Source organism: Nelusetta ayraudi, unplaced genomic scaffold (assembly GCF_046127955.1).
Source record: "Nelusetta ayraudi isolate G7.1 ecotype Tasmania unplaced genomic scaffold, CSIRO-AGI_Nayr_v1 ptg000135l, whole genome shotgun sequence".
NCBI classification, from domain to species: domain Eukaryota; kingdom Metazoa; phylum Chordata; class Actinopteri; order Tetraodontiformes; family Monacanthidae; genus Nelusetta; species Nelusetta ayraudi.
Window position 1 is genome coordinate 6,176,946 of NW_027466185.1, and position 27,974 is coordinate 6,204,919.

Genomic DNA, 27,974 nt, shown 5'->3' on the forward strand with positions numbered 1-27,974 from the left:
CCACTCGCGCCCCCTCAGCCGGCAGCCCGGGATGGATGAGTGGAAAGTCTGGGTTTGGTAAACTGCAACAGCTCGAGACTTTCGGACCACTCCAGGAGGTACTCAATCCCCCCCTGGGTGGCCAAAAACAACAAGCTCCGTTGCGCGTCGTTGAACGTCCAGTCCACCTTCCCCTCTCTCCCCCCGGCACGTTTGAGGGTCGCTGCCGAGGGAAAACTCCGTCTGGGGGTTAACACCTTCGGTGGAGTCCTTGAAACGCGGGTCCTCTCCCGCAATGGAACGTGAACGTCGTCCGGCACTCAGGCTCACTCGAGGGCAGGCTGTTTTCCTCCTCGAATCTCTAGCGCAGCCCTTACAGGTATCGTCGTTGGCGTCTCTCGAGGCTTCTCACTCTGCCGCCTTAAATCCCATCCCAACCACAGCAGGTGCGCACAGGTGCGCCATCATCATCATCGCACCTGTGCCGACAGCCTCCCATGATCGCACTGCGCTGGCAGGCAGGAATCCGCTACAAATGCACAAAGGTGCAACTGCAGATGACCCTGAAGGAGTCCAGAGACATAGTGGTAAGGGAAAATGCACCTACTCTGACTACTGGGTGCAAGTGGAAACCAGCAACAGCACTGGAGAAGGCAACATCAGCTCTCAGATTTGCTGAGATTGTGGGAAATGTTCAGCCAGGAAGAGGAGGTTTAGGACTAACAACTAGTCGTCCAGCCTGGAGAAATTCCACCGCTTTGGCGCGGAGAAAGATGATTGTGGAAGAAGTGCGCCATCAGGAGGAGGTGGCAAGATGGGCCAAGGCAGTCTCCCTTGGAAAGCAGGGACAGTGGACACGGTGGGAGAATGTTAAAAGGAGGAAGCTGAGTTGGAAGGACGTGTGGGCCATGGATTTGAGAAACTTGAGCTTTGTCATCAGAGCCACCTACGACGTTCTCCCAACACCAACCAGTCTCCATCAATGGGTTGGCAAAGAACTTGATTGTGCCCTGTGCTCCAGTCCAGCCTCCCACCGACACATTCTTACTGGGTGTAAGACCAGTCTCACACAAGGGCGGTATACTTGGCGCCACAATCAAGTTTTAAAGTGTCTTGCATCCACACTAGAGGAAAAGTGAATGAGCACCAACTCCCTTCCACCGCAAACATCTAACCCTTTGCAGGCAATCAAGTTTGTCCAGGAAGGGGCTACAGCTGCTGGGTGCAGCTCCATATCGCAGAGAGATCAATTGCGCGTGGCATGGGACTGGCAACTGCGGGCAGATATTGGCAGGCAGCTGGTCTTTCCTCCGGAGATTGCCACCACCACCCTCAGATCTGACCTGGTGCTCTGGTCCCCTTCAGTAAAGAAGGCCTACATCATTAAGTTCACCGTACCCTGGGAGGACTCCATTGATGAGGCATATGAGTATAAACACCTGTGCTATGCTGAAATCGCTGCTGAAATATCGCGGCTGGAACACAGAAGTACGTCCAGTGGAGGTCAGATGCAGAAGGTTTGTGGCAACGTCCACCACCAAACTGCTGAGGGACATGGGAGTCAGAGGCCCGTGCCTTCGCGCAGGCATCAAAACTGCATCAGAAGCGGCAGAGAAGAGCAGTCGGTGGCTCTGGCTGAAGAGGAACAGCCCCAGTTGGGCCCCCAGCTGACAAGCAACTACTAATTGGGCATGGGACGCAAGCACAGGTTTGATCATCCTGTAGCTGGCCGCCTCTGGGGAGGGTGTATAGTGTTTAAAGGCCGAAACACCTCATGAACCAGAGGAACACTTCTGACGATGCGTCCTAAATTCAGCTTACCTATCTGAAGCAAGTCCCTAAAGTCGGCCTACCATGGTAACCCCAGCAACCAACACACAAGCTTTACCAAGTTTCCAAGTGGACCAGGGAAGTGGCCCCAGCACTCACAATATTCCACCCAAAATCTACCAGTTTTCTGTACATGTGCGCACAAGGAAATTTACACCTCATCCTGTGTTGTTTGAATCAGTGGCGCATTGGAGCAGCAGCTGTGCCAACATGTTCAATTATTTAATAACTTAATAGTTCAATAGTTTGTTTCGTTATTGTCTCGTTGGTCTCTTATATGAATCAGCGACAATGCACTGTTTATTGAACCAGTTTGGACAACTGATTAAGCGCACAGAATACTGTTGGTGGATTTATTAAAACTTTGTTGAAGAATCTCTTAAAATCACCTTTTTTGTAAGTATTGACAGTATCAGTGGCCTTAGTTACTTAGTCTTAATAACGATTTAAATGCTCCGGAAACTACGTTTTGCCCAACTATGTCACCTGACATACTAACATATAATGTGTTAGTATGATTGTCTATGGATTCTCAAGCCATAGTGTCATATTGAGGGTAATATGCGGTGTATTCATTTAGAGTGGACTAAATATGACGTCACTGGCAAGCAAGTAAAATTACATTATTTTTTTTTCCTCACCTTGCATATTTGCACTGCCGTATTCACGGCCGGTTAGAAAGGCTCACAAACGTTCATCAAAACAACAGGCTGCAGCCACTCCTGGTCGTAAAACAAATGATGAATAATTTTACATGACTGGTTTCCTTGCTACGTTGAACACGTACCTGTTTGAGCAAGCGCGCACACCTGAGCAGGAAGAGGGAGGGAGGGGCATTTTTAATTAAAATAGCAATTTTTTTTTTTACGTTTCCATTTTTAACATCATTTGCTTCCTAATAGTAGTATTGTAAACACTTCGTAAATTTTGAACAAAAAACTCCCCAGCACTAACTGAATCTTCAGTGTATATTATTAATATCTAATAACAAGATAGCAGTTATATTGTTTTCTTTGCCAATAGGTCAATTCAATTAATTTAATCTTTCCTCTGCAATCTTGCCTAGTCGTATTACCATTTCAATGAATTCTCAGTAGTAAATCAATATCCTCACCCATCCATACATCCATCACATCCATACCTGCTTATTCCAATTCAGGGTCACGGGGGTCTGCTGGAGCCTATCCCAGCTGTCTTAGGGCAAAGGCAGGGTGACAAGTCGCCAGTTCATCGCAGGGCCAATATCCTCACCTACACTTCATTTACTTACAACCATTATTGCAATTAATTAAATTAACAGCATTACTGTGAAGAAAAATGAAACGACTCCAAGCAATGTTACATGAACTTTATGATTTCATTAAATTAGTTCTCAAAACTGTAACAAAAAAAGGCAAAGGCAAAGACAAAAAAACAACCTCCCCATATATTCCTTTTTCCCCATTTGAATTATGTCATAGCCAAAAGCAACAAGTCTTTGAACTTTGACCTCCTCGTCCGCCCGTCCTCTGTATGCAAGGCACCCACTTCCTGCTGCTCGTTGGCATCGGCCGCTTGAGATGATTAAAAAGTGTCCAATTCTGAGAAAATAATGACAAGCGCTTACAGTACAAACACACACACTTTGATGTGTTTTTTTTTTCCTTTAAGTATCTATCTCACACAAACAAAACACAAACCCTCATGTGCACACACACACACACACGCACACACACACGCACACACGCACGCACGCACGCACACACCCACGCACAGACTTATATCACAGACTAAAAGAATGCTCTTTACAAGATCTTCAACAAAATTTGCTGGTCAAGGACATTTACTGTATACTCATAATGGCTCCAGATGGAGACACACACACACACACACACACACACACACACACACACACACACACACACACACACACACACACACACACACGCGCGCACGCACACACACACACACAGGCTACCGGTCCAGTACTTTTCATAAAAATATTCCACTAGGGACTCCTGAAATCCGGCCCAAGCTACTCCCTCTTGTGACTTGTGATGTTCTAGGGGGGTCTGGGTGGGATCCACATAAAGTCCTCTGGACAGAGATTCATTCTGGTTAGAGTCACATCAAGCTCTGCTCTTCTTCGTCCACTGCCACCAACTCTACAGTCCAGTATGCAGCCGCTCACTCTAGAAAAGACAAAGGAAAGCTGTGGATTAACCCAAGGTTGAACAACACATCTGTAAAGGCCACTTCATAAATCCTTCTAGATGTTCTGAACCTCGGAGGACAGAGTTGTTGTTTACATCAAATGCATGTGGGGGATAAGCACAATCTGCACATTCAGCATTCAACTTTGCATATTAAAGATCCAGTGTGTAATATTTGGAGATTTTGAAAAAGAAACAGCAACATCAAGTGGTAATACTTCAGATTGCAGCATCTTTCACTCCCCCTCCCTCTCCCGAGCGTGCCAGTGAACTACGATGGCCTGCGCACACAAATCTGGATACCACGTCCACCTTCTTTTTCTTCGTTGGTTTATTTGAAGACGCCAGCATTCACCCTAAATACCAAACGTGCTGTGAGGCAGTTCGATTCTCTGCACCAGGCTTCCTTAGAAATATGGCGGCGCAAGATGGCAGCTAAAAAAACTAAATTACTTTTATTGTACTGCGAATATACACTTTTGTGTTAATTGTTAAGTGTATTTCCTATTACTGGGTCCTTTTGTTAAGTTATATTGTCTTCCGTTTATACTGCGTATTTATTTCAACATGACCTGGCGTGCGACCCTTAGTTTCCTATGTGCGTACATACATGTGCAATAGGGCCTTTGTTTAATCCATTATGCACTCTAGTGTTGTTGGTTTTTTTTTATTATTAGTATTGCTTGTTTTGTTTTTTTTCTCTCTTGCTTCTGGGCTACATGTAATTATAGCAGTAGCACTTACATCTTACCACCAAAGCACTTTAGCTTTGCGAAGCCGTGTTTTACTTGTATCGCGTGATGTGCAATATTATCGACATGTGCAAAAGGGTATGTGTGCATTTCATTACACATCTAGGTCTTTGTGCAATTGGGAATGTGCAATAACAGCACAAAAGCACTTTTACATTTACACTAAAATATCTTGTCCCTCTGGTTGAATTAGGGTCCACAGGGTTGTGTTGACTTAGAATATTTGTGATTTTTTTTTATTTTGTTGTTGTACTATAGCTGAATAGTGGAATATTATGTCATACATTATAATGTGGATTTTTATTGATCCCCAGGGGGACTACCAATGCAAATTAGCTTTATGCTAGAATTGGTTACATTTACATTTTTTGTAAAAATGTCCATTTATGTACGTTGTCCCTCTTTATCTAATTAAATAAACTAATCAAATCTATTAATGTATTAATAGGCATTATGATATTTTCACCAAAATAAAAATCATAAATCAAATTTACACACTGAACATTTGAATGTTTTCTGAAATGAATGAGACTGCATTATGTGGTGTGGACTGTCTGTATTCTCTTTGATTTGGTTTCCGTGTCCAACACATAACTACGTGACAGGATCACACAAGGAATTCATGTGCACTATTACGATATAACACGTTGAAAGGCCTTTTCTGTACTGTTGGCTATGCCATCCTCACCAGTGGCCCTTCCCGCCGGTGCTCCTCCTCTGCTGAGAGATGCTGTAGATCTCCTGCAGCTGTTTCTTCTGGTCATCACTGAGAGGCGCTGTCAGACGCTGGTACCAGGCTGCGTCACTGTTCTGGACTCCTGAAATGCCAGGGGCAATGCGAGCCAAATTATTGCAAGGGGGCTTCATTGTTTGCTACGATTGCGGAAGACAAAGGGGGACTCACGCAGGAGTGCCGATGTGAAGAAGTGATACTCGTCCTCTCCGTTGTCGTAGTCCAGCGGGGTGCTGTACTCCTCAAGCGGCGTTCCTTCGAATCCGTCGTCATCCCAGTAGTCCTCGTCGTCGTCCTCGTCATCCTCGTCCTCGCCGCCCTGGCCGGGTGCCATGCTCGACTGCAGCTGCATTGCACTGCGGTTCTCATTCACCTCGTCTTCATCGCTTGGGATCTCCTCTGCCAGAGCGTTGAAAAGTAAAAAAAAACAACAACAAATTATTCAATAACGGACGTGACTCTTGGCTGAGCTGTTCAGCGGAATCATAATATCTCAGTCTCAATACTGTAATTAATAATAATTAAAAAAATAAATAAATAATGACTGAACAAATGCAGTAACAAACCCAAAGTCGTAATTTTCTGGCGTTTTGCTTCGCAAAAATAATGTGATCGTTTTACGTTTTATATACATTATTCCGTGATAGTTTTTATGTGAAAATGTGAACGTTATTTATTTTTTACTTTATAACATGAAAATTATCACAAAATAACAGAACAGTTTCAAGTTGTTACCTGATGATTTTCACGTTATAACATGACACCTGCACATTCTTACTTAAACACTGTATTTTGATGCCCCCTCTAAATAAAAATAAACCTTTTAATTAGTTACCAGCTCATGCACAAAATGGACAAGTGAATCGATTCTCTGCCTACCGTTGTGGTCGTCCTCCTGGATCCCAGCACGGGCCAGCAGGTCCGGCTTGTTGGCCAGTCGGGAGTCGTACAGGTGTCTGAGTCCCAGGAACAGGAGCAGGATGGAGGGGACGATCTGGCCGGCGACGCCCTCCAGCACGACGGGCCGACTGGGCAGCTCCATCAGGACGCTCAGGCCGATGATGCACATCTTACGGTCGTGAAGACTGTGGCCGGAACAAGAAGTGTTAGTGTGGAACCATGGTATGTGTGGTCAGGCACAGGTGCTGGGGCGGTATATACCGGTTCATACCAAATACCAATTTTTTATTTTTTTTTTTATTTTTTTATTTAGGATAATAATTATTTTCATACATCCCAATGCCAGTTGAGTTGAGAACGCTGGGTTGCGGAACGTAGCACGTGCAGCGCAAAGAGTGAAGCGGTGCATTTTGAGCAGTGAAGATGATAAAAAAAAATTAGGGATGCATCAGTATCAACAGTATCAGGTATCGGTACCAATTGCTGTATCGGGTATCATACCAGTATCGGTTCTGTACCGATACCTGATACCAATACTCGTCACTGATGTAAGTGTCGGGTATCGGTATCGATACTGGGTTGAGTACTATACTCATAAAATGAATGGAAACAGGAGTTTTTCCTGTGAAAGATAAGGTTAATAACCACATCCTGCACTGGCAGTGGTGTTGTCATTGTTAACAATTATTACAACACTGTTGGAAGTAATACATTTTTTCTCTGACTCTGTCACATCGCGCTTGCTCCTGAGGGATCGATTAGTTGGTTTCTACCGTAATCGTGCAAAACACTGGGAGATGCCTTTTGATGAGATTTAGTGCTTCATAAATTAAAGTTGATTGATGATTAATTGATTTATTGCTTCCGCAGCTCAAATCACAAACCCCATGCCATGTGCTACTTCAAGCGGATTTACTTCAGCCTCCTTCTTTACTTTTCACCGACCTTGTCTCAACAGTTAAATGGGGAGACACATTATTGGTTGTAGGAGCTTGTACAATGGTCATTAAAAACACATTAAGTGCTGTTGAACACAACTGATATACAAGAGTGTTCAGTTCGGGAAGCCAATGGGCTACAGCCGAAGCAAGAAAAACAAGTTTATTACATTTGCAAGTGGCCACAAGAAGGCCCCCGTTAAATGACACAAGCACTTTAATACCTCGGCAATTAAGCACTTAGGCAGTCATGCACTTTAGGGACAACTGCATTCAAAATTTACATTTGGAATCCTGAGATTGTGGTTTCACATGAGCAACAATGTTTGTCGTCTTGTACTGATTTTTGTTCAATCAACTTGTCACTGTTGTTCTTTTATTGATTTCATTGACTCAACATCATCCAGCCGAAAGCACTGAAATCTCACAGATTTACATGAAAATGTTCATTAATATCCCTGTTTTCAAATAAGAAAACTGTAAACCATAACATCAGCACACTGTTAGCATATTATATATACATTATATATAGTATAGAATATTTTTTCTCTTTTTAATGCTACTGACAAAGAAAGATTTTTCTCTCCTTTTCATCAGTCTGCTAGAAGACTCGCTGGCCCCTTACCCCAGGAAGAACTCTGTGTCGTTCATCCACTGGTTGATGAAGTGGGCCGTGATGGGCTGCGGGCTCTGCTGAAAGTGCATGTTGTCTAGGGTGTGGATGAGCAGCGCTGGGTTGTAGTACAGAGCGGCGATGGCCACCTGCAGGCACATGGTCCTCAGCTCGCTGGACTTGACCCCTCGCATCAGACGCTCCAGAACGGCCTCCACAAACAGCGGGATGCACTGCAGGAAACCAGCAGCGTCAGACTGGGATCAAGTCCAGGGTGGTTTCACTTGCAAGTTCAAGTACTTCTCCTGAGACCAAGGTACATCTGAATTGGATTGCATATGACTGAAAAACACATGTTTTCCCTCCATGTCTGGCATATTATATATTTTTTTTTACAAGAAGGTATTTTACTCCAAATTACTCCTTTTTGTTTTTGTTTTAATAAGAGGAGGTTGAGGAAAAGGTTACGAGCGAGGAGGATGAACTTCTGCCTTTGCACATTCAGATGAAAGACTTCCTGCCACAGACGGGTAAAGATAGCAGTACTTGTCGTGGGAGTGTAAAACTTGCACGTTGACACCTTTATATCTTAATGGAACTTAAATGGCTGTTCAGAATATATAGACATACACAAAATAGTTGGCTTCTTGTACTGCACTCATTACAATGCAAATATATATATACACACGTATATGTGCATGTTTAAAAACGTATATATGTAAATAGACATATATATGTATATACACGCACGCACGCACGCACGCACGCACGCACGCACGCACGCACGCACGCACGCACGCACGCACACACGCACGCACGCACGCACGCACGCACACAGACTGTGCTTCATGACCTTCCTGACCTGGTCGATACCTCTTCCTCGACACTGCAGGATGATGACCTCCAACAGCTTGGCAGCGTGGCATTCAGCATCTTCAAGGGCGTCTACAGTCAGCACCTACAGTAGGTGGGAGAATAAAGAAGCAAATCAATAAATAAATTATATATATATATATATATATATATATATATATACAGTATATCTAGATGAAAAAGGATGATGAGTCAAGACTCTGCATTAGCTTTTGACAAGCGGAGGCCAACCTTTTTACACATGCTGTAGATGACCTCCAGGTGCTTGGGATTGGAGAGGAACATATCCGTGTCCACAGTGACGTAGTTGTGCAAGAGAGGCATCATATCTGGAAAAAAAAGCACCAACAGATATTATCACTGCATGTGCACCGACATGATTTCAAAAGCTAACACTGCTTTAGCTAAAGATACTACAGGACGATGCTTTAAACTAGCACCTGCGTTTTTACAAAGGCATTCTTATGTTGAACAATGTTATTTGATTATCCCATTAAAGTAAGCCATAGCCAGTCATAAGCATTTCATTTCTTAGAAGAGAATAGAATTGAATACAAAAGAACACCTCCATTAATCCCACATGTGGGAAATTTGAATAATTACAGCAACAAAATGTAGAGCAAAAGAGAAGGAAAATTAAATTAAGCAGAAAGAAATGAGGTACGGAAGCGTATAGCTGCCACACTAGAAAAAAAAAATAGAGCCCAGTATCACGTTATCTTGTAATTATTTCACACACATTAAAACATGAAACTATCACATTATTTTGTGAAAGTGTCATGTTATTTCGTGACAATTTTCACATTCTAACGTGAAACTATCACATTATTTCATGATAATTTTCATGTTATTTCATGATAATTTTCATGTTCTTTTGTGAAACTAACGCATTGTTTTGTGAAACTAACGCATTGTTTTGTGAAACTTTCATGTTATTTCATGAAACTTCGTGATAGCTTTTTTTTTTTTTTTAAGAAATAAAAATAAAGTATTTATTGTGTAAGAAAGGAAGAACAAGATATTCACACGTTATGAACAGTTGGATTATTATCTTGAGGTGACTTAGTGAAGGGTAGTTCTAAGATGAACTGGCTTGGGGTTTGGTTTTTTTCAAATCCACAATTATAAATGAAAACTATAAAAAAAAACATTGAGATTGTTCTGCTGTGTTGCCAAGCTTGTGACCACTGACCTGTGAAGTAATCAAAGCAGTCGTGCTGAAAGACCTCGTACAGGACACCGAGGAGCTGCCACATCTGAGGGGAGACGGTCTGACAGGTGAGGCCAAAGGCCAACGACAGGATCTCCTCATAGAACTCTGTGAAAAAAACAGACAGGCGTATTCCTTTGGATCAGTGTCAGTCGTCTCAGGGTGGTGATGTATATATGTATGTGAGGGAGCCTATCAGAGGAATAAGAAGGTTGTAGCTACAAAGATTGTAGGTTAACAGGACTATCTTCCCTTTTCTAGTTCTGTTTAAAGTCTGTGTGCTTGCAAAAGTGAACGCAATTAGTTGGGTGTAAAAAAACAAACAAGTGAATAAACAAAACAAATCAGATGGGTTCAATCATTCTAGCTCAGGGGTGGGCAACCTTTTTGACTGGTGGGTCACAGTGGGTTCTAAAATTTGACAGAGGGGCCGGAGCAGGAGCAGATGGATGGAGTGTTTTGGTGACCCACCTCACAGGGGAAAAATATAGTTTGCAGTGTCATAGTTTGCCCATGACTGGCCTAGAACCACTAGAACCACCCGGAACCACCTAGAACTTCCCTATAACTTCCCCAAAACCACCCAGAACCACCACAGAACCACCTAGAACCAACACAGAACCACCCCAGAACCCATCAGGAACCACCCACAACTACTCCTGGACCGTCTAGACCAGGGGTGGGCAAACCTTTTGACTGGTGAGCCGCACTGGGTTCTAAAATTTGACAGAGGGGCCGGAGCAGCAGCAGATGAATATAAGAAGGACGTCAGCGTGTGTATTTATTAATAACGCACTGATTTGTTCGGTCCCTGCTCTGCCTCAGGGATTCCTCTAATAAAGGGAAGGGCAGCAAGCATAGCTGTGTTACAGTGTGTGTGTGTGTGTGTGTGTGTGTGTGTGTGTGTGTATGTGTGTGTGTGTGTGTGTGTGTGTGTGTGTGTGTGTGTGTGTGTGTGTGTGTGTGTATGTGTGTGTGTGTGTGTGTGTTGTTGTTTTTATTGTTATTTCTTTCATCCTGTATACGTTCATTAACTGGGGGCGGTTCAATCGTCTGCAAGGCAACTGCTCTAATTAGTGGAATCTCATTTTACCTCTTTCACAAATACACACATGCACCAAAATAGCATTATTACAACAAACATCCAGATCAACTTTGCCACTATTACAGATACATCACAAATAAATAAAAAAAAACACAATTTTCAGGCCTCTGTTTGCAGACTGCAGCCAAAATAATTGACTTCAGCTACCTGCCAATATTCCTACTTTGTTGGTCCTCCCACAATAAAGTGCTCTGACATGTCAGGGACCAGAGAACCGGTCGACCTGCAACAGGCATCAGTAATCTTTACGACACAAAGGATCAAATTTTCACAACCTTCTGTTTAGCACAGAGTGGATCAAGCGAAGCAGCAAAATAAGTAAATAAAGGATTTTTGGAATTAACTGGGAGTTTATAGACAGAATATTAATGTTACAAAATAGGGGTATGGTGAATTTTGCATAATATTCAATATTTCGAGCAACATGTTTGTGTTACTGTTTTGCGTTTGTGTGCTGTGGGAATAAGGATATAAAACCGAACTTTCCTCGATTAGGTTTTCATTCACTATGAAGGGATGAAGCTTTTTAAATGCAGGATTAGTAATGGATTAAAAGGAAAACGTTCAGAAAACGTACAGACGTTTGCACTTTGTTTGTATTTCAAACAAACCAAAATGCTAGAACATAAACCACTCAAGACCAAAACACTCATGGCAAGTTTATTCCAGAACAGCAAGTTGAAAAACAAAAGAAAAAACGGGTAAATTCTGCCAACAGCAATGTTTTTTTTCATCAAGTCATGATGGGCGTTGTAAACAAGTAAAAAAATAAAAAATCTGTATTGGTTAAATCAAATAAAACGAAATAAGAACATTTTTTCTCATTTTCCGCACACAAATCCCTGAATTTGTCATGCAGTTGTGTGGCAAAATTAACCTTTGAATAGAAAGCAGAAAGCATAGAGCAGTAGAATTTGAATAATGGTCTGTGTATAAATAGTGTATGACGAAGGCTGTGAGTGTGTGTGTGTGTGTGTGTGTGTGTGTGTGTGTGTGTTTGTGTGTGTGTGTGTGTAAACAAAACAATAAACTGCCTGTGCACACACACCTGCCATACCTATGATGGGCTTCTGTAGAACCAAGCCAATCACCTGCAAGCAGATTCCCTCCAGCTGCTGAGTGATCTGAAAGGGAACGTGGAAAAATATCAGCGGCGTTGTTTTTGTTTTTTAAAATCACAATATGAAATTATTACGAGACCATTAAGAATAAAAAATATTTAAAAAAAAAAAAGAAATCTTGAGAGTAATGACTCAGTGGAGTGTGAGCACGTTGCGCTCACTAAAAAGTCTGGTGTTTTTCTAGTGCATAAAACCGTTTTTGTGAAATATATCAATACTTAAGACTAAATCCATATAACATCAACATTTGAGACGCACCGACACTACTTTTTTACAGAACGAGTTGAGTACAAGTACTTGCATTTCAGTACTCACCAATACGGATACTGAGTACTTAAGAAAGCCTTTACACATGATAGAATTACTTTGGCTTTTTTTCTCCACAGATGTTCTGTTATTTGAACATTCCTAAGCATGTTTTTCTAGAACAAGTTTCACTGGAGTACAAACACAAACTGAACACAACTGTCATATACAGTACGTACATATGCAACTGGTATCGGCGTCGTGGCACCGGCACGTATTTTTCCAGTACGAGTAGAGTACTCAACCCCGGTATTGGTACCAATACCCAAGACTGGTATCGTTATCGGTATATCTTTAGTCAACATATAAAACACTGTAATACGATGCTCAACTATTTTTTTTTTACCACATTCTTTCAAGATATGTAGTGTAGTGATATGTAGCGTTTGAATACAGCAGTTCTTTTGTGTGTTTTGTGTGTGAGTGTGTGTGTGTGTGTGTGTGTGTATGTGTGTGTGTGTGTGTGTGTGTGTGTGTGTGTGTGTGTGTGTGTGTGTGTGTTGCAAGATAAACACCTCTTTGTGGTCCTCCATGACGGTGAGGATGGTGTCGATGGTGCTGAGGATTCCCAGGGCCATGACCGTCTTGTCCTCATTCTCTTCGTACTCTTCACTCTGAAGCACTCGAGTGAAGATTTCAGCCTGAAAAAAAAACAACCCACAAACGCACCGTATTTACTTCACTACATATGTAGCAATATATATAAATATATATGTGCATTGTGTTCCTACGAGGTTCTGAGTCATGTCCACGGCGATGGCCGCCACCTCCTGGTTGTACTCGCAGATCATCTTCTGAATGACGTTGGTCAGGTCGTCGTTCTCCGTCTCCTTGACTACGTGAAGCAGCTCCTGCATGATGGGCCGCACATACGGCCTGATGTACAGCTTGGCTGCGTCGGCACAAGGAGACAGAGCACAAATGTTAGGGGGCTGTTGATTGAGCCACCAGTGTGAAGACTTTTAACCAGAGGAGCAGCGGGGAAGACAGTTTCAGCACAGAGCTGTTTCACCAAACAAACCTACTTGTATGTATTCTTATACCTGCCTGTACACATTTATGCATTATCATTTATGTTATAACATTATACATCATTTACGGTATGATGTTAGTTAACGGAAAAGAAAACTGATTTCCTGCTTGGTGCTCTTATCTTTTTCTTTTTGTTCTTTTTTTGAACATGTTCAAAATAAAATAAAATAAACTAACCCACTTCCTGCTTCTCTAGTGAGCGGAAGGCACCCACTAAGCCAACAATGATTGACAGGACAAGCTCAATATCTAAACATAACTTTAGCTACTGTAGACTAGACATCAGGAGCAGGAAGCCATTTTACCACAACACATGGTCCTGGCACATTCGTGTTTCCGGACAGAAATTAGGGCAGAGTTTGTACACAGCTCCTTTAAAGGTCCAGTGTGTGAAATTTGGCTCGCAGGACAATAAAAGCTATTTTGTATTCCTACCCTTAGAATGGTTCTTATCTATATATAAGAATATCCATAAATGAAGGGTCTTGCAGCCAGTTAGCTGCCATCTTGCACCACCACATTTCCAAGGAAGCCTGGTGTGGACAATCCAGCTGCCTAACAAAGCGTTTTGTATTTGGGGTGAGGGCTGACGTCTTCAAATAAACCAACGAAGGAGAAGAAGGTGGACAAGGTATCCAGGTTTGGGTGCGCAGGCCACCGTAGTTCACTGGCAAGCTCAGGAGCGGGAGGGGGAGTAAAAGAGCACTGCAATCTACAATGCAACCACTTGATGTCGCCATTTCTTCTTCAAAATCTCCAACTATTAAACACTGGATTTTTAAACATGCAGTCGTCTACTTAATCCTCTTATTTGTACATTTAAAAGTCTTAACTGTTAAAAATGCTGTTATACCAGTGCCCTGAACACCACACACACCCCCAGCCTGCGCTCACCTTGTTCCTGGTTGCTGACCAGCGTCTGCAGAGCTATTGCAGCCTCCACCTTGACGGGCATCTCTTTGTCGTCGACGAGGTTCTGCTTGACCAGCTCCACGGCGTTCCTCAGCACCAGCTCGTCGTGGAATCGCAGAGGGCTGAAGGAGTGCAGCACCCAGCAGGACTAACCAGGACCAAAGCCCAAGGAAATATGAAAATCAGAAGACGCAATCAGTGACGTCAACAACCTGTTAAAAGTATCTCCGACCTCTGACTGAGCAAAACTACAGCACAGGCTCAGGGTCAGATGGAATTATACCTGACAGAGATACAAGCATTTTCTGTTACGGCAGTGATATGCTGATCGTATGTCCAGGAATAGAATAGAATAGAATAGAATAGAATAGAATAGAATATATACTTTATTGATCCCAAATTGGGAAACTACGCTGTTTCAGCACTAAAAACAATAGAAAAAAAAACTATACAGCAAATTGCTAACCAAACTTGTGCTGTCACATATACTGATATAAATGCTAAGGTTACATATCACTGTTGTGCACTGTTGAGAGTGACAAATTTTCTACTTAAAGAAAAAAAAAAGTCAGAATTTGTGAAAAGAAATCACAGTACATTAAGTAAATTCCCAATTTGAAATTTAAAGATGCCAGTCCCGGGACCTGACCAAGGCAAGGTTGTATCAGAAGGGGTGTCTGAGGCCCTGTTTGCACTTGGTCACTTGTAACTGTTTTGGGGGATTGGATCACGAGAACGGATCTCGAAGCATCTGTTCGCACGTAGCATTAACATGCGTCTCGAGTGTGCCATTTGTGATCGCATTTTCGGATGCAACGTCGCACATTTAATCTCATATGTGGGAAACTGCGACCGCTGCTCCGCTGACAAAATACGCTAATGCAGAATGAAATTTATTAGCCTCCTAATAAAAGAGTGCAACAAAAATGATTTGTTTTCGCTTCTTGTTTGTAACTTTATAATGACGACGCCGGGAGGTGGGGCGCCGACCAAGTACGTACATGGGAGAGGTGAGTGGAGTAGGCGGTCCTTAATGTGGACCGAGCTCGCATTCTGTTCGCACGTCCGTGACGAATGCGTTTTTATGCAATGCGATCACCAAAACCACCTCGTATTCGGATGACAAAACGGATTTGGACTGTTTGCACTTGGTTACTTAGTGTGTTTTTTGCCGATGAGGCCCTGTTTGCACTTGGTCTTGAGCCTAACTAACTTGAGCCAAACTATCATGAGCCTAACTAAAATATTTTGCAATGAAGCACTTTTTTCTTAATGATGGATGTGCGGGGGGGGAAAAAAACTTTAGGCCAGCTTAAATAGAAATAATTGTTTCGCTATATCATATGGGGAAATTCAATAACAAGAAATTGACCTTTGATTTTTGGGAGTCGTTTTCATTTGGTTTTTTTTAAGCAAAGAAACCTTCAAGAAATGTTAAAAGTTAGTTCATTTAATGTTGCAACAACAACTGAGCTGAGTACCAAACTAAATCTAGAAAACTGTCATCATTATTTATATTTCCTTATTTTTAAGGAGCTGGGCTAAGATATATTTAGCAATTTCTATTCATCACACAGAATGTTTGCTGGTTGAGTAGCAAACAGCCAAGGGCTACAGTTCTAAGAGGTACTGGGGCAATACTGCACTGTATTATCAAACCTCACACAATTTGGCACTCCATAAATCATATCTCATGCAATACTGCACTTTATCACCCCGTACCTGCACTCTGGCACCTCTTGCACCTTATGAATGGAATACTAGAGGATGTTTTCTATTTATTGTTGTGTATTTTAGTGTCTTTTATTTATTATGCTGCCTTGTTTTATCTGAATCTGTGCCATCAACACACTGACTCCTAAACATCCTTTTTTAATATATATATAAACATTAAAAAAAATCACACCGCTGCCTGTCTCACTATGATACACTGCAACCAAACACGAGTACAGTGCAGGTGGGGAGGTTTGGCTCACCCTGGCTCGCAGGTAACCCATGGGAGAATTGAGCAGAGGGAAGACGTAGTTTTGCAGCATCAGCTCCATCTGCTCTCTGTACATCCGTTTCTATGGCGATAGACACATTAATAACGCACCATTCATAATGTTTCAACTTCAAAAAGGCACAGAAGAGTCACACAGAAGGAAATACACAGTGGATAAAAAATGATTTTAAAAGTGGCAAGTACAAATTAGGGTATTTGAAGTGTTTTGCAATAAACTATGATATGATATACTTAGTTGAAAACAACTGATTGCAAAATATGAAATATGAAATGAATACCATAATACTATAATACAATAATAACAGTAATATAAATAATAATAATAATAATAACATCAGTATAGAAATAATAATAATAATAATAATAATAATAATAATAATAATAATAATAATAGTAGTGCAATAGTACAGGGATTTAAAGAGGCTCTATTATGCCTGTTTACAGTTTAAATACATTTTATTTTGATGGTCACTTTCAACAATAAACCTCACAAAACAAGTGTCATTCATTCAGTTTTTGCCTCCGTCCCCAGAGTTTCCTCAGCGAGAGGAAATCAAGCCTCGGTCAAGTGAAGCGCACCTTCAACAGAAGTTCGGCCAGCGCGCCAATACAGTGCAAGGCACCGTCCTTCCTGCGGGGGTCAGCAGAGGGGTCCACCAGTATCTGATGGCAGAACTCCATCATCTGAGGTAGAACCTGCCAGCAAGAGAGCACCAAGGTTAGGTCTAGAGCAGTGTTTCTCAAGCAGTGGTTCGTGACCCATTTTTGGGTAAAAAACAAAAAAAAAGAAAACAAAAACACTCCAGCTCTTTCACTTTTAGTCAATGACTCTCTTTTATCTTCTTCATGACATTACGCATATTTACATTTTCTGTTGCAATTTTTCACTGATGCTTTGGCTTCACAGTAGGACACGCAGGTTGTCAGCAGGCCTTATGCTGATATCTCACCCACACAGAAAAACATTGTGCCTCTATGTTGTTGACTAACCCTAACCCTAACCGCCTGTTTCCAGCCTCTAAACCAGTAGCCGTAGAGTCTCAGAGCCACATTTAATTTCCCTTATGACCAAGTTGCGCCCCTACTTTATTTAACAAAAATAAAAATGCTAGCCCACTTTCTATCTATATGTCTAGTAAATAAGTGATTGAAATTATTGAATTGAGTTGTGAGTCCTGCAAAATAAATGCCCAACATTTTCTCCATAAATATATATATATTTTAAAAACGACCCACTAAGCCGCCAAAGGTAAAACAGGGGAGGGGCAGACTTGAACCAAAACTAATCCATCCTTTTATTGGTCTTAATAAAAAGATAAACATGAGTGTTCCTCCTCACCTCCTTTCTTTTGCGGGCAGCTTTACACAGGAGGCTCTGAGCGGCTGTGGCTGGCAGCGCGTGATCGTCGTAGAGGTCTGCAACACAGGCGCACACAAAGTCATGTGAAGAACTCGGACATCCTCAATTTCATTTTTTTTCTATTTTTTTCTTCTTCTTTTTTTTTCTGTCCTTGGTTGACATCCTCAGTTTCAAAATGAGGAGGTTTCAGTGTGGTGGACTTACTGAATTTCATATGGATGTACTCATACGGGTCTTCCTGCCAGAGCTTTTCATCCTCGTCTTTGTAGCACATGAGTGGGAAAATTACCTCCTGGCAAATGGCCTGGGAGAGATGGAATGGAATAGAATGCCTTTATTGATCCGAAATGTACATAATGATAGCATCAATACAGTGCAAAGACAAGATAAAATACATCAATTAAAAAGAAATAAAAATAAAATAAAATATCCAAAGGGCAAGAAAAGAAAAAACAAACAAGATATTTACATCTTATGGACAGTTGGAGTATCTTATTAAAGTTAGTGCTAAACAGCAGTCATTTAAAAAAAAAATGGACAGCTGGTGGTTGAAATCAGGTTGCATCAAGCTGATTAAAACCAGAGTGTTAGGAATGATAGGGGTTGGTAGTTCCTTTTTTTCCCCCTCTTCTTTTCTCTACTCTTCTTTGATTGCAGCGCGCTGCAAGATGCGTAGAAAACAAGAGGAGGAGGAGAAATCAGGCTGCGTTGATGGATGATTGAGTGAGAAATGCTCAGGGCTGCATCTTTCAGCTGAGCACTCGATTGTTTGCCAATAAAATTAAATTAAATAAAAAAAAAAAAAGAAGAAAAAAAAAGGAACTACAAACCCCTATCATTCCTAACACAGAGGAAATTGAAATTGAGACTGAAACCGCCCAACACAGAACAATTAATTCAGTGGAATTTTCTGCAGTGATAACAGCAACCGTCTTAAATGTCTCACACTTGTGAACACAACAAGCGCTGGACACTAGGAGCTTATACGTTAGTGTTTTAGGCTGAGGAAAACCCCCTTGGTCAGTTTCCTCCCCACCTGTCTCACCTGCATGTGCGGCTTCATCTGTTTCCAGGTGAGCGAGTGCGACAGGCTCTGGTTCAGGTATTTGATGCACTGCTGCAGAACTCGGGGGGTGACGTACTGCTTCTGCCGATGCTGGTCCACCACCTTGAGCAGGACCTGGACGCAGGAAACAGACGATACTGTAACTGCACTCAGTGGAACATCCTCTCAACCACCACATTTCACAAAGGTGCAATGAGGCTCTGGTTAATATTCAATGTTTTGTAAATAATTTGTAAATAATCCAACTGTCCACATAGATGTAAATATTTGTTTTCCTTTCTCCCTCTATAAATACTTTGTATTTTAATATATCTTTCTTTTTAATTTGTATATTTTTTCTTTTTCCTCTCCTTGCACTTAGCATGCTATTGTAATTATGCAAATTTCCCCAATGCGCGATGAATAAAGGCATTCTTTTCTATTCTATTCTGTTCTATAGCACCCAGCACGTATAATCAGTCAGTCAGTCAAATTTTATTTGTTGCCTTGTTGCTTTTGCTGCTTAGATGTGCAAATCTGCAATTTGAACAAAATGATATCTGTCACATTTCATGAACTCACCTTTGAATTGAAAATAGTTTTTTAAAATGTTTACCTGAATTTCTCGAGATTTCACACGTAATAAAATATTTGTAACTAATTAAAATATTGACATTTTCAAATTTATATAAATTTAAGTGTGCTTAATAAAGAAGGTCGGCAGAATAAAAGTCTTATTGCTGGTGCTCAGTCCCTGATTAGGTTTTAGACAGAGTTGTGCTATTTTCAGAACTGACCTGTGTGTGACTGTGTGTGTGTGTGGGGGGGAGATGACTCATGTGGTCCTTGCAGGCTACTGTACCTGGTGTTGGTGACCCCTGTGTTAAACTGTACCGGTTAAATGAGCCTGTGAGTCCAGAGAAATGTTACCTGTTGCATCCCCACCGCGTACGTCTTGAGGAAGAAGTCTGCAAACTCAAAGTACTCCTTGGTCACATTCCCGGGGCTGCCGTAGCTGAGGGAGGGAGGGAGGGCAAAAGCAGGAGAATTTTATTCTTCCCTTTTTTATTAACTATTCCAGTCGTGACCGCGGCAGTGAACGCACCGTTCGAACAGCCGGGTGATGATGCGCAACGCCCACTTCTTGCACTTCCACCAGGCCAGCTCAGGACGGTCGTCCTCGTCCACCTCCAGCGTCTCCTGACAAGCGCAGGGACACACAGGCTTCAGTGACTCTCAGATGTATTAAGTTTCCATTATGTACTAGAAAGGTACAGTGTGTAAAATTCTGCCATCCAGTGGTCAGATTTTTAGATTGGGGCACTCATTCGCTCACGCTCCCTTCCCCCCTCTCCCGAGCTTGCCAGTGAACTATGGCGGCCTGCACGCACAAACCTGGATACCTCGCCCACCTTCATCTTCTTTGATGGTTTATTTGAGGACGTGAATTTAGACACTGGACTTTTAACAAAATATTGCTGAGACAAAAAAAAAACTGGACATAAAATATATGAATTCAATTCAACCAACACAATATCTGCATGTTTACAAATACACAGGATAGGATTATTTATGGATTATCTGTCTTACCGCTGGGACGTCTCGGTCCATGATGGATCGGAGGATTTCCATCCACTGAGTCATCACTGTGTTGTTGATCAGCTGCAGAGGCAAGGAGTACTGAAGCACAACAAATACTGCATGTTAGTGGAGTTTAAGTAAACACAAACACAAATGAGGATTTTTACAACAACAGGCCAGTTGTAGTGGTATATATGTAGCATCTGAGACTAAGCAATAGTATTTGGAGTATTGTGGAGGATTCCAACCATCAGATCATAAAAATATGTAATAACAATAATAATAATAATAATAATAATAATAAAAATATTTTACACACTCTAGCGCAGAATGACTTTCACAACGTATCTTGAAAAAATGCTACAGTTTTACTGTCTGATCTGTCTGAACTGGTGTTTCACTTGAAATTCTTTTTAGAACACTTCACGTATCCAGAGGATTTATTCACAGTATTCATTCACATATATATCGCTTTGGTGTAAATTTCACTGTGCAATAGTGATATTGCACAGTGAATAGTTATGCTATTTAATGATTGCAAACATATTACTCAATATCACAGTTGTTGCAAATAACTTCAAATGAATAATGTGTTAAAACAGAATAGAATTTCTTAAATAATTAACCAAATTTGCATAATTACAGCAACAGTATAGTGCAAGTAGAAGGAAAAATAGATGAATTAAAAAGTTAATTAATATTTCATAAAGGTATTTTCTAATTTCACTATTTTTGGAACTTGATTGTACAGTTTTCTAATCTGTGCTTGTAATTATGCCTTTAAATTCTTATTTATACTCCTGTACAGCAATTTACCTGTCATGGAAAATTCTATTCTGATCCAATTGTGACCTTGACAGCTTGCAGGGACAATGTAAATGAATGTAACTCTTACTTTTCTTTGACGACTAGGCATGAGCAACAAAAGGCCCTGCACCCCCTTCCCCGTCATTATGACGTGTTGAGCAACAAACCTGCACGAGAGCGTGGAAGATCTTTAGGATCTGTTTCTGGATGAGGACAGAGAAGATGGTGGCGTCGGCAAGCAGCTGAGTGATGAGCTGCTGAATTCTTGGCAAGAAGATCTGCATCGCCGCCAGCAAGGGTTCCCTCTCATCTGCATTCTTGTATCTGAGGGAACATGCAGAGTGAAACGATAAAAGCAAACAAAAAAACACAAAACAAAAAATAACTTTTTCCTAATTTGAGGTCTTGCTGCTACATAAACATGACCGTCGATTCCTGAAACTGGGCCAAAATAAATCTGCACTTCAATTGACCCAAAACAGATTTTACAGATACACACACATATATATATGTATATATAAATATATACATATACATATATACATATCTATGTATATATATGTATACATATATATACATATATATATACACATATATATGTATATACACATATATACACATATATATATATATACACATATATATATATATACACATATATACACATATATATATATACACATATATATATATATACACATATATATATATAGATATATACATATATAAATATATATATATATACATATATATGTGTGTATATATATATATACACATATATATGTATATATACATATATATAAATATATACATATACATATACATTTACATATATATATACATATACATATACATTTACATATATATATATATAGATAAATATATATCTATATATATATATACATACATATATGCACATACATGCATATATACACATACATACATAAATACAAACAAACAAACAAACAAAAAAAAAAATATATATATATATATATATTTATTTATTTTCAAAATGACCTTCATTTGAAAAAAAGTCATTTGAAAAACCGAATGACTTTTATTGTACTGCAAGTATACACTTTTATTAATGTATTTATGGGCAATATATTAAGTAAGAAAATCAGGCCATATATTCCTCCCCTTTATCCTTGAACTGTTTTGCTCAAAATTCATAACACTCCTAACACAGTCCAGATCTTGTTTCTGTTTTAATCACTCTCCCATTGATGGCCACTGCTGATTTGACTGTCCAATGAATTACACCATCTAGTCGTGAAGGTCTGTGGTGATCAACAGACTAAAAAATATCTTTAAAACGATCAATAAATAGCAACCATAACCACCATATCCACCTCATGGTCAAATCTGAGCCGTTTTTCCGCCATAGCTCCGCCCAACAGCTACTTACTCGTATGTTTTGACCAGCTGGTAGAGAGCCAGCAGGCTGCCGTACCAGCTGCCGCTGCTCTGGGACTGCAGGTACATGCCGATCTTGTCCACCACGGCAGTCCAGCGGCCGGGGAAGTCATGTCTGATGATGGCTCTCAGACACATGGTCAGCTGGGCCCTGCAGGGAAGATAAACACAGCCTCTTCAGTCCGAGCGCATTTCACTGGTGTTTTCAATCTCTCACTTTAAGATTCTTCTTTAGCTCATAGAAGATCTTGAAAAAATATATTACATGTTAAAGACACCAGGATTGACCTTAGTGTGTGTTCATCTAACAGATTTTTTTGTGCAATTTTGCAGGTAGATTAAAAAACTATATACTATATATACTTGTAATTTACTCAGGCTTAGATGAGGTTGCACATATACTGTTTTAAATACTCTGTAAAAGTCCTATAGATCATTTCACCAATTCTAATTTGTTTGATTCTTTGAGTGTAGCTCATTACCCTCCCCCACCCCAAAAAAAACAACTTGTGACAATTTAAGAAATGGTGGCAATTCATGAGGAAGAGATTCAAAATGTGCGGCCAAGACATACACATACAGTATATAATCGATTCAAGCCTCTCACGAGGTGCAGCGTTTATGCGTCCCATTTAATTCTGCTGTACTCTTCATTATAATCACTGCAAAACACAGAAAGGGAGCTGTGGTAACAACTTGGCATGAGGTTTTAGTTCTTTTTGTTAAATTGGCCAATAAAATACCCCATAAAAGAAATAACATGTCTACAAAGTCTATGAATGTCTATAAACTGCAGTATTGTGCGCTTAAATTATGTTCACGGTAACAAAAACATGAAAAAAAAACAGTCTTATTTGCTGACTGATGTGAAGTGTGTGCAATCAGTAGACCATAGGCGGCAATACAAAATCACTACTAGAACTGGCCCGCCACTATTATACAGCACATGTACCGCTAATACTACAAATCCCAGAATGCTCTGCTGGTATTTTGGCACGTCAATCAGGACGGGATGTTCATTGAAGGATATTATTATGACTTCATTAGTTTATTGTTTTATTTTATTTTTAAATGCATCATTAGCCCGTAGAAAAAGGTTACTGTTGAAATTTAAATTAGAAGACTGCAAAAACAGAATACATGATTTTGATTCACATTTTATTTATTTTGATGAATTTTTTATTTGAAATACAATTTTGCATGTGTGCAATCTATGAAATTATTTATTGTATAGTATTAAGTCTTGCTTGATTCATATTCAGGTTGAAGCAAAACTTTACAGAAGGAGGAAGATTATTTTCAATAAATATCCATGCTGGCCAGCAACTTTGTCCACGTTTTAAATTTTGGCCCCACTGTGTATTTGAGTTTGACACCCCTGGTGTATACCGTATGGACTCTGGACAGCGGATGATGCCCTCCACGATGTGATCCCTGATCTGCTGCCGGTCGTTTTCGTGGATGTTGAAGGGGAAGACAACTTCGCCCAGGGACGGCTCCCTGTCCTGCCAGTACTGACTCACCATGTTCTTCAGGTAGATGGCCGCTACACACAACAAAATAAGGAAACAAAAGGAAAGATAAAGGTTCAGGTTTGCACACGGTCCATTCATTTGATTTCATAAGACAAGTAGAATGGAGTTATCCAATAGAGCCGGTAAGGATCTGTTCATTCTGTCATTGCAACTCCATCTCAAATATTTTTACAACACTGTGAAATGAAATCAGTGAAATGAAAAGTGTTTGTGCCTCAGCAATCAGTCAGCATTATGAAGTCTTTAATAATGACGTTTCAAGTGTAATTAATGTACTTTGAAAACGTTACACAACCCAATATTGGGCATTATAGGCATGATATGGTAACCCGGTTAGCAGTGAACAGTGAAGCTATTATCCTTGACTGCTGCGTGATAAGCTCTTTTTGTCTAAATGTGATTTAGACTCCCTGCTACAAATGTATTTTGTGCACTCTTTCAATATTATTTTGCAAACATTTATATTTCTGAATAACTTTATGATGGAGATTGACATTTTTATCAAACCATCTATTCATCTCCTTCAAAGTCAACAGTAAATCTTTCGAGCTTTCTGCAGCAAAGCTAACTTAATTAGAATGCGTCCATCTTTATCTTAATTTGATTCAGCTATGAGAGCAAATTTGAACTTGTTTTTAAAAAAAATAAAAACAATCAATAAAACCATTATAAACAATTCACCATCACTCTGGGATGTTTTTTTCTTTCTTTCCATGAATCAGTTTGTTTTTCCTTTGACTGTGCAAAGCACTTTGAGATGCATTCAGATGCGTTTTAGCGCTTCATAAATAAAGATCGATTGATGGATACATATATGTGTGTGTGTGTGTGTGTGTGTGTGTGTAAAAGTGGTCTGTGTGTGTTAGAATGTTACCAAGAAGCAAAGTGAAAAGTCCTTCAGGTTTTCTAATGATATCAAGAAGCATCTTTCTTACCTGCCTGACGGACAGGAAACTCCACCTGCTCCGACACAATGATCTGAAGCAAGGTCGGAGCAAAGTTGATGATCTTGTAGGACTGAAACACAAAACACCAGGTATCATTCATTTGATTTTTTTTTCTAATTTAACAATCCATAGAGTCAAACGGACAAAATACCTTTTTTCCATGCAAACTACAGACTATAATGTAAAAAATAGGGCTAGAAGTGATTCAAAGTGGATAGGTGATGGATATTTACGAAAGCCAGTTATCAAAAATCATCAAGGTCATTGTATTTTTTAAAAAATGAGGTGGAAGCAACTGGACGTCTTTCTTGGTTACCTGAAAATGTCTCAGTGATCTGAAAAGTTTCTATTCTGAAGAGGCCTTAAAGATGAAAAAGGCAGCTTCAGAAAAGAAAGACACTCAAGAGGGATGGCAGAGATTTTCTTTTAAACATTCAAAGAAAAATGTCACATTCTTCTCTTAAATCTGCTTTGATGCTAAGAGTTTAGCAACTGTTTCATGATTGTTCCAGATTTTCATTTAATGGGCTTGTTCAAAAAAGATCTTATATTACTAAGTCTAAATTGGGTACAAAAAAAGAGATGAATGTGTTCATGCAATGAGCAATAAAAAGTACATTCAGGGTTTAGTTATTGATTAACTGATTGTAACTGATTTATTCATTTTGTAACGAAGTTGAACACGTGTGAGAAAGAGTTTTTGTATTCTGTATGCTAAAACAAATAATACGTTTTGGTACACAATGTTTTTTCCTCGAAAGAAGTTAGATGATAGGTTAGATTCCTGTTAGCAGTCGCACAAACAGCGTTATTAACTGTAACAATGTTATTGGTAATCGTGTCACTATCTGACGGCTTGATGTAAGCAGAAGCCTCAATGTTTATCAAAAATGAACCCAAACTCCATGGACACATACTAATCAATAGTTTTGTAAGAAAGAAAATAAAATTGCATCTTCCAGGTAGTTTTTTGTTGGGAATGAAAACACTGCGACGTGTTTTGATGAATTCCAGCGTGTGGAGAAAGTTTGTACGCTTCTCCTCCTGACGACGGCTGTCAGATGAAACTCCCATTGTTCTTCGACAGACAGACATGGAAACTGGCAAATACTGCGGGCCTAATGCAACCACTTCCAAAAACACACACAGAGCTGAACAACACCAGGCCCACGCCGGGAGCCGGAACACGAACCCCCGGCCTCATCTCCTCCTCGAACACCGGCTTAGTCTCTGGCCCGAAACGGCCCGTGATAGCTCAAAAACAAACAAACAAACAAACAAAAAAACCGAACAACTACTTAAGCTAACTCACCTGATTGAGTTCATTCTCCGCCGCTATCCTCAGATTTGGATCGATGGTGCCTCGGAGAGCCTGGATTATCCTGTTAGGATCCATGTGTGATCAAGTGTGATATCCCCTCTGTGTTTTGGTGTCACATATATTTTCCCGTTAGCTTGTGTTTCTGTATATTCAACCAAACGTAATCGATCTGTATTCTCTGGAGCTCACCGAGTCAAGTTCTCGGGAATTACGAAGACAACTTCCGGTCTCCAGTCGCCAAAGAACCGGTGATTGCGGGAACTTGCTGGAGAGACGACTTCGACAGCGCCAAGAAAAACCATTGTGGAGGCGGAAGTGCTTCGGCTTGACAGGAAATGCTGGCTAGCTTGACGAGAACAGACCTTCAGTGCCGCCCCGTTTTACCGGCAAGCGACTGTCGGTGGACGTAAAGCAAAGCAAACAATTTACGGTCGTCTTCCTCTTCTTTGTCGAAGCATCACTTACCTTTGCTGCCCCCCGATGGCTATTGTTGTCGTTGCAAGAGTCAAATGCTGCTTTTGAGCTGGTGAATAGTATTTCCAAGTCAATTCGTGCTGGCTCTGGCAGCAAGAAGTTCAGTCTTGTTGCCCGACTTCAGGGGTGTCAATCTGAAATACACAATGGGGCCAAAATATAAGTATACCAGAGGTATATACGTAAGCGCTGCCGCCTTATAGCAAGATGGGTTGTGGGTCGGTTCCGGGCCTGGCTGGGACCTTTCTGTGTGGAGTTTACATGTTTTTCCCATGTCTGTGTGGGGTGGGTTCTCTCCGGGTTCTCTGGCTTCCTCCCACAGTCCAAAAAGAGGCGTGGTGAATTGGAAACTCTAAATTGTCTGTAGGTGTGTATGTGAGTGTGAATGGTTGATTGTGTCTATGTGGACCTGCGATGGCGACAGTGTGTCACCCTGCCTTCACCCTATGACAGCTTGGATAGGCTCCAGCAGACCCCCGTGACACTCAGGAAGAAGCTATAAACTATTGAAAATGGTTGGATGGATAAATATACCTATGTATGTATGTATGTATGTATGTATGTGTGAATGTTTATGGGTTTACCAGCCTGCTTTTATAGACGGGTCTCTCTGTTTCTGTCATGGGTTTACATTATTGACCAGATCACATATTGAAGAGATATAAGAGTGATAACAAAGTTGGATGGTGAAGGTGGTTTAGCATTTCTAGATGGTCCAACCCGCAGAACTTTTTATTCAGATCCTAAGGAGAGTTTTGGGGGAAAAAATTATTATAGAAGTGTGGGCGACCTTGGAAACTATTTCTGAGTCTGATGTTGTCATATATTTTGAGTGACGTGCACTAAACACTAAACCAGGTGTGGGCAAACCACGGCCGGGGGCCATATGCAGTCCCTTAAGCTTTTTAATCCGGCCAGCCGAACTTGTGTTTTTTGAGTCATTTCAAAAAAGAGCTAAATACTGTGAGGCTTCAAAGACACATATTT

General features: G+C 40.7%; 1 protein-coding gene across 2 annotated transcripts; it reads right to left on the reverse strand.

The window, feature by feature from the left end:
* Positions 1-3,142: 3,142 nt before the first annotated feature.
* Positions 3,143-26,853, reverse strand: ipo8 (importin 8). Of its 2 annotated transcripts, XM_076051527.1 has the most exons (26): positions 26,703-26,853; positions 26,505-26,612; positions 25,181-25,262; positions 24,100-24,256; positions 22,703-22,861; positions 21,462-21,618; positions 20,497-20,586; positions 20,012-20,106; positions 19,837-19,921; positions 18,907-19,041; positions 18,066-18,165; positions 17,841-17,917; positions 17,081-17,197; positions 16,473-16,562; positions 14,479-14,644; positions 13,284-13,444; positions 13,068-13,193; positions 12,174-12,249; positions 10,003-10,128; positions 9,042-9,139; positions 8,800-8,895; positions 7,950-8,170; positions 6,366-6,571; positions 5,658-5,885; positions 5,442-5,571; positions 3,143-3,980 (listed from the first exon to the last, which is right to left on the reverse strand). In XM_076051527.1, coding segments are annotated over exons 2-26 (3,063 nt in total). In that variant the 5' UTR covers positions 26,589-26,612; positions 26,703-26,853; the 3' UTR covers positions 3,143-3,979. The 2 variants fall into 2 exon arrangements, with proteins under 2 accessions (XP_075907642.1, XP_075907643.1); XM_076051528.1 differs by lacking the exon at positions 26,703-26,853 and having other exon boundaries at positions 12,183-12,249; positions 26,505-26,696.
* Between the last annotated feature and the right edge of the window lie 1,121 nt (positions 26,854-27,974).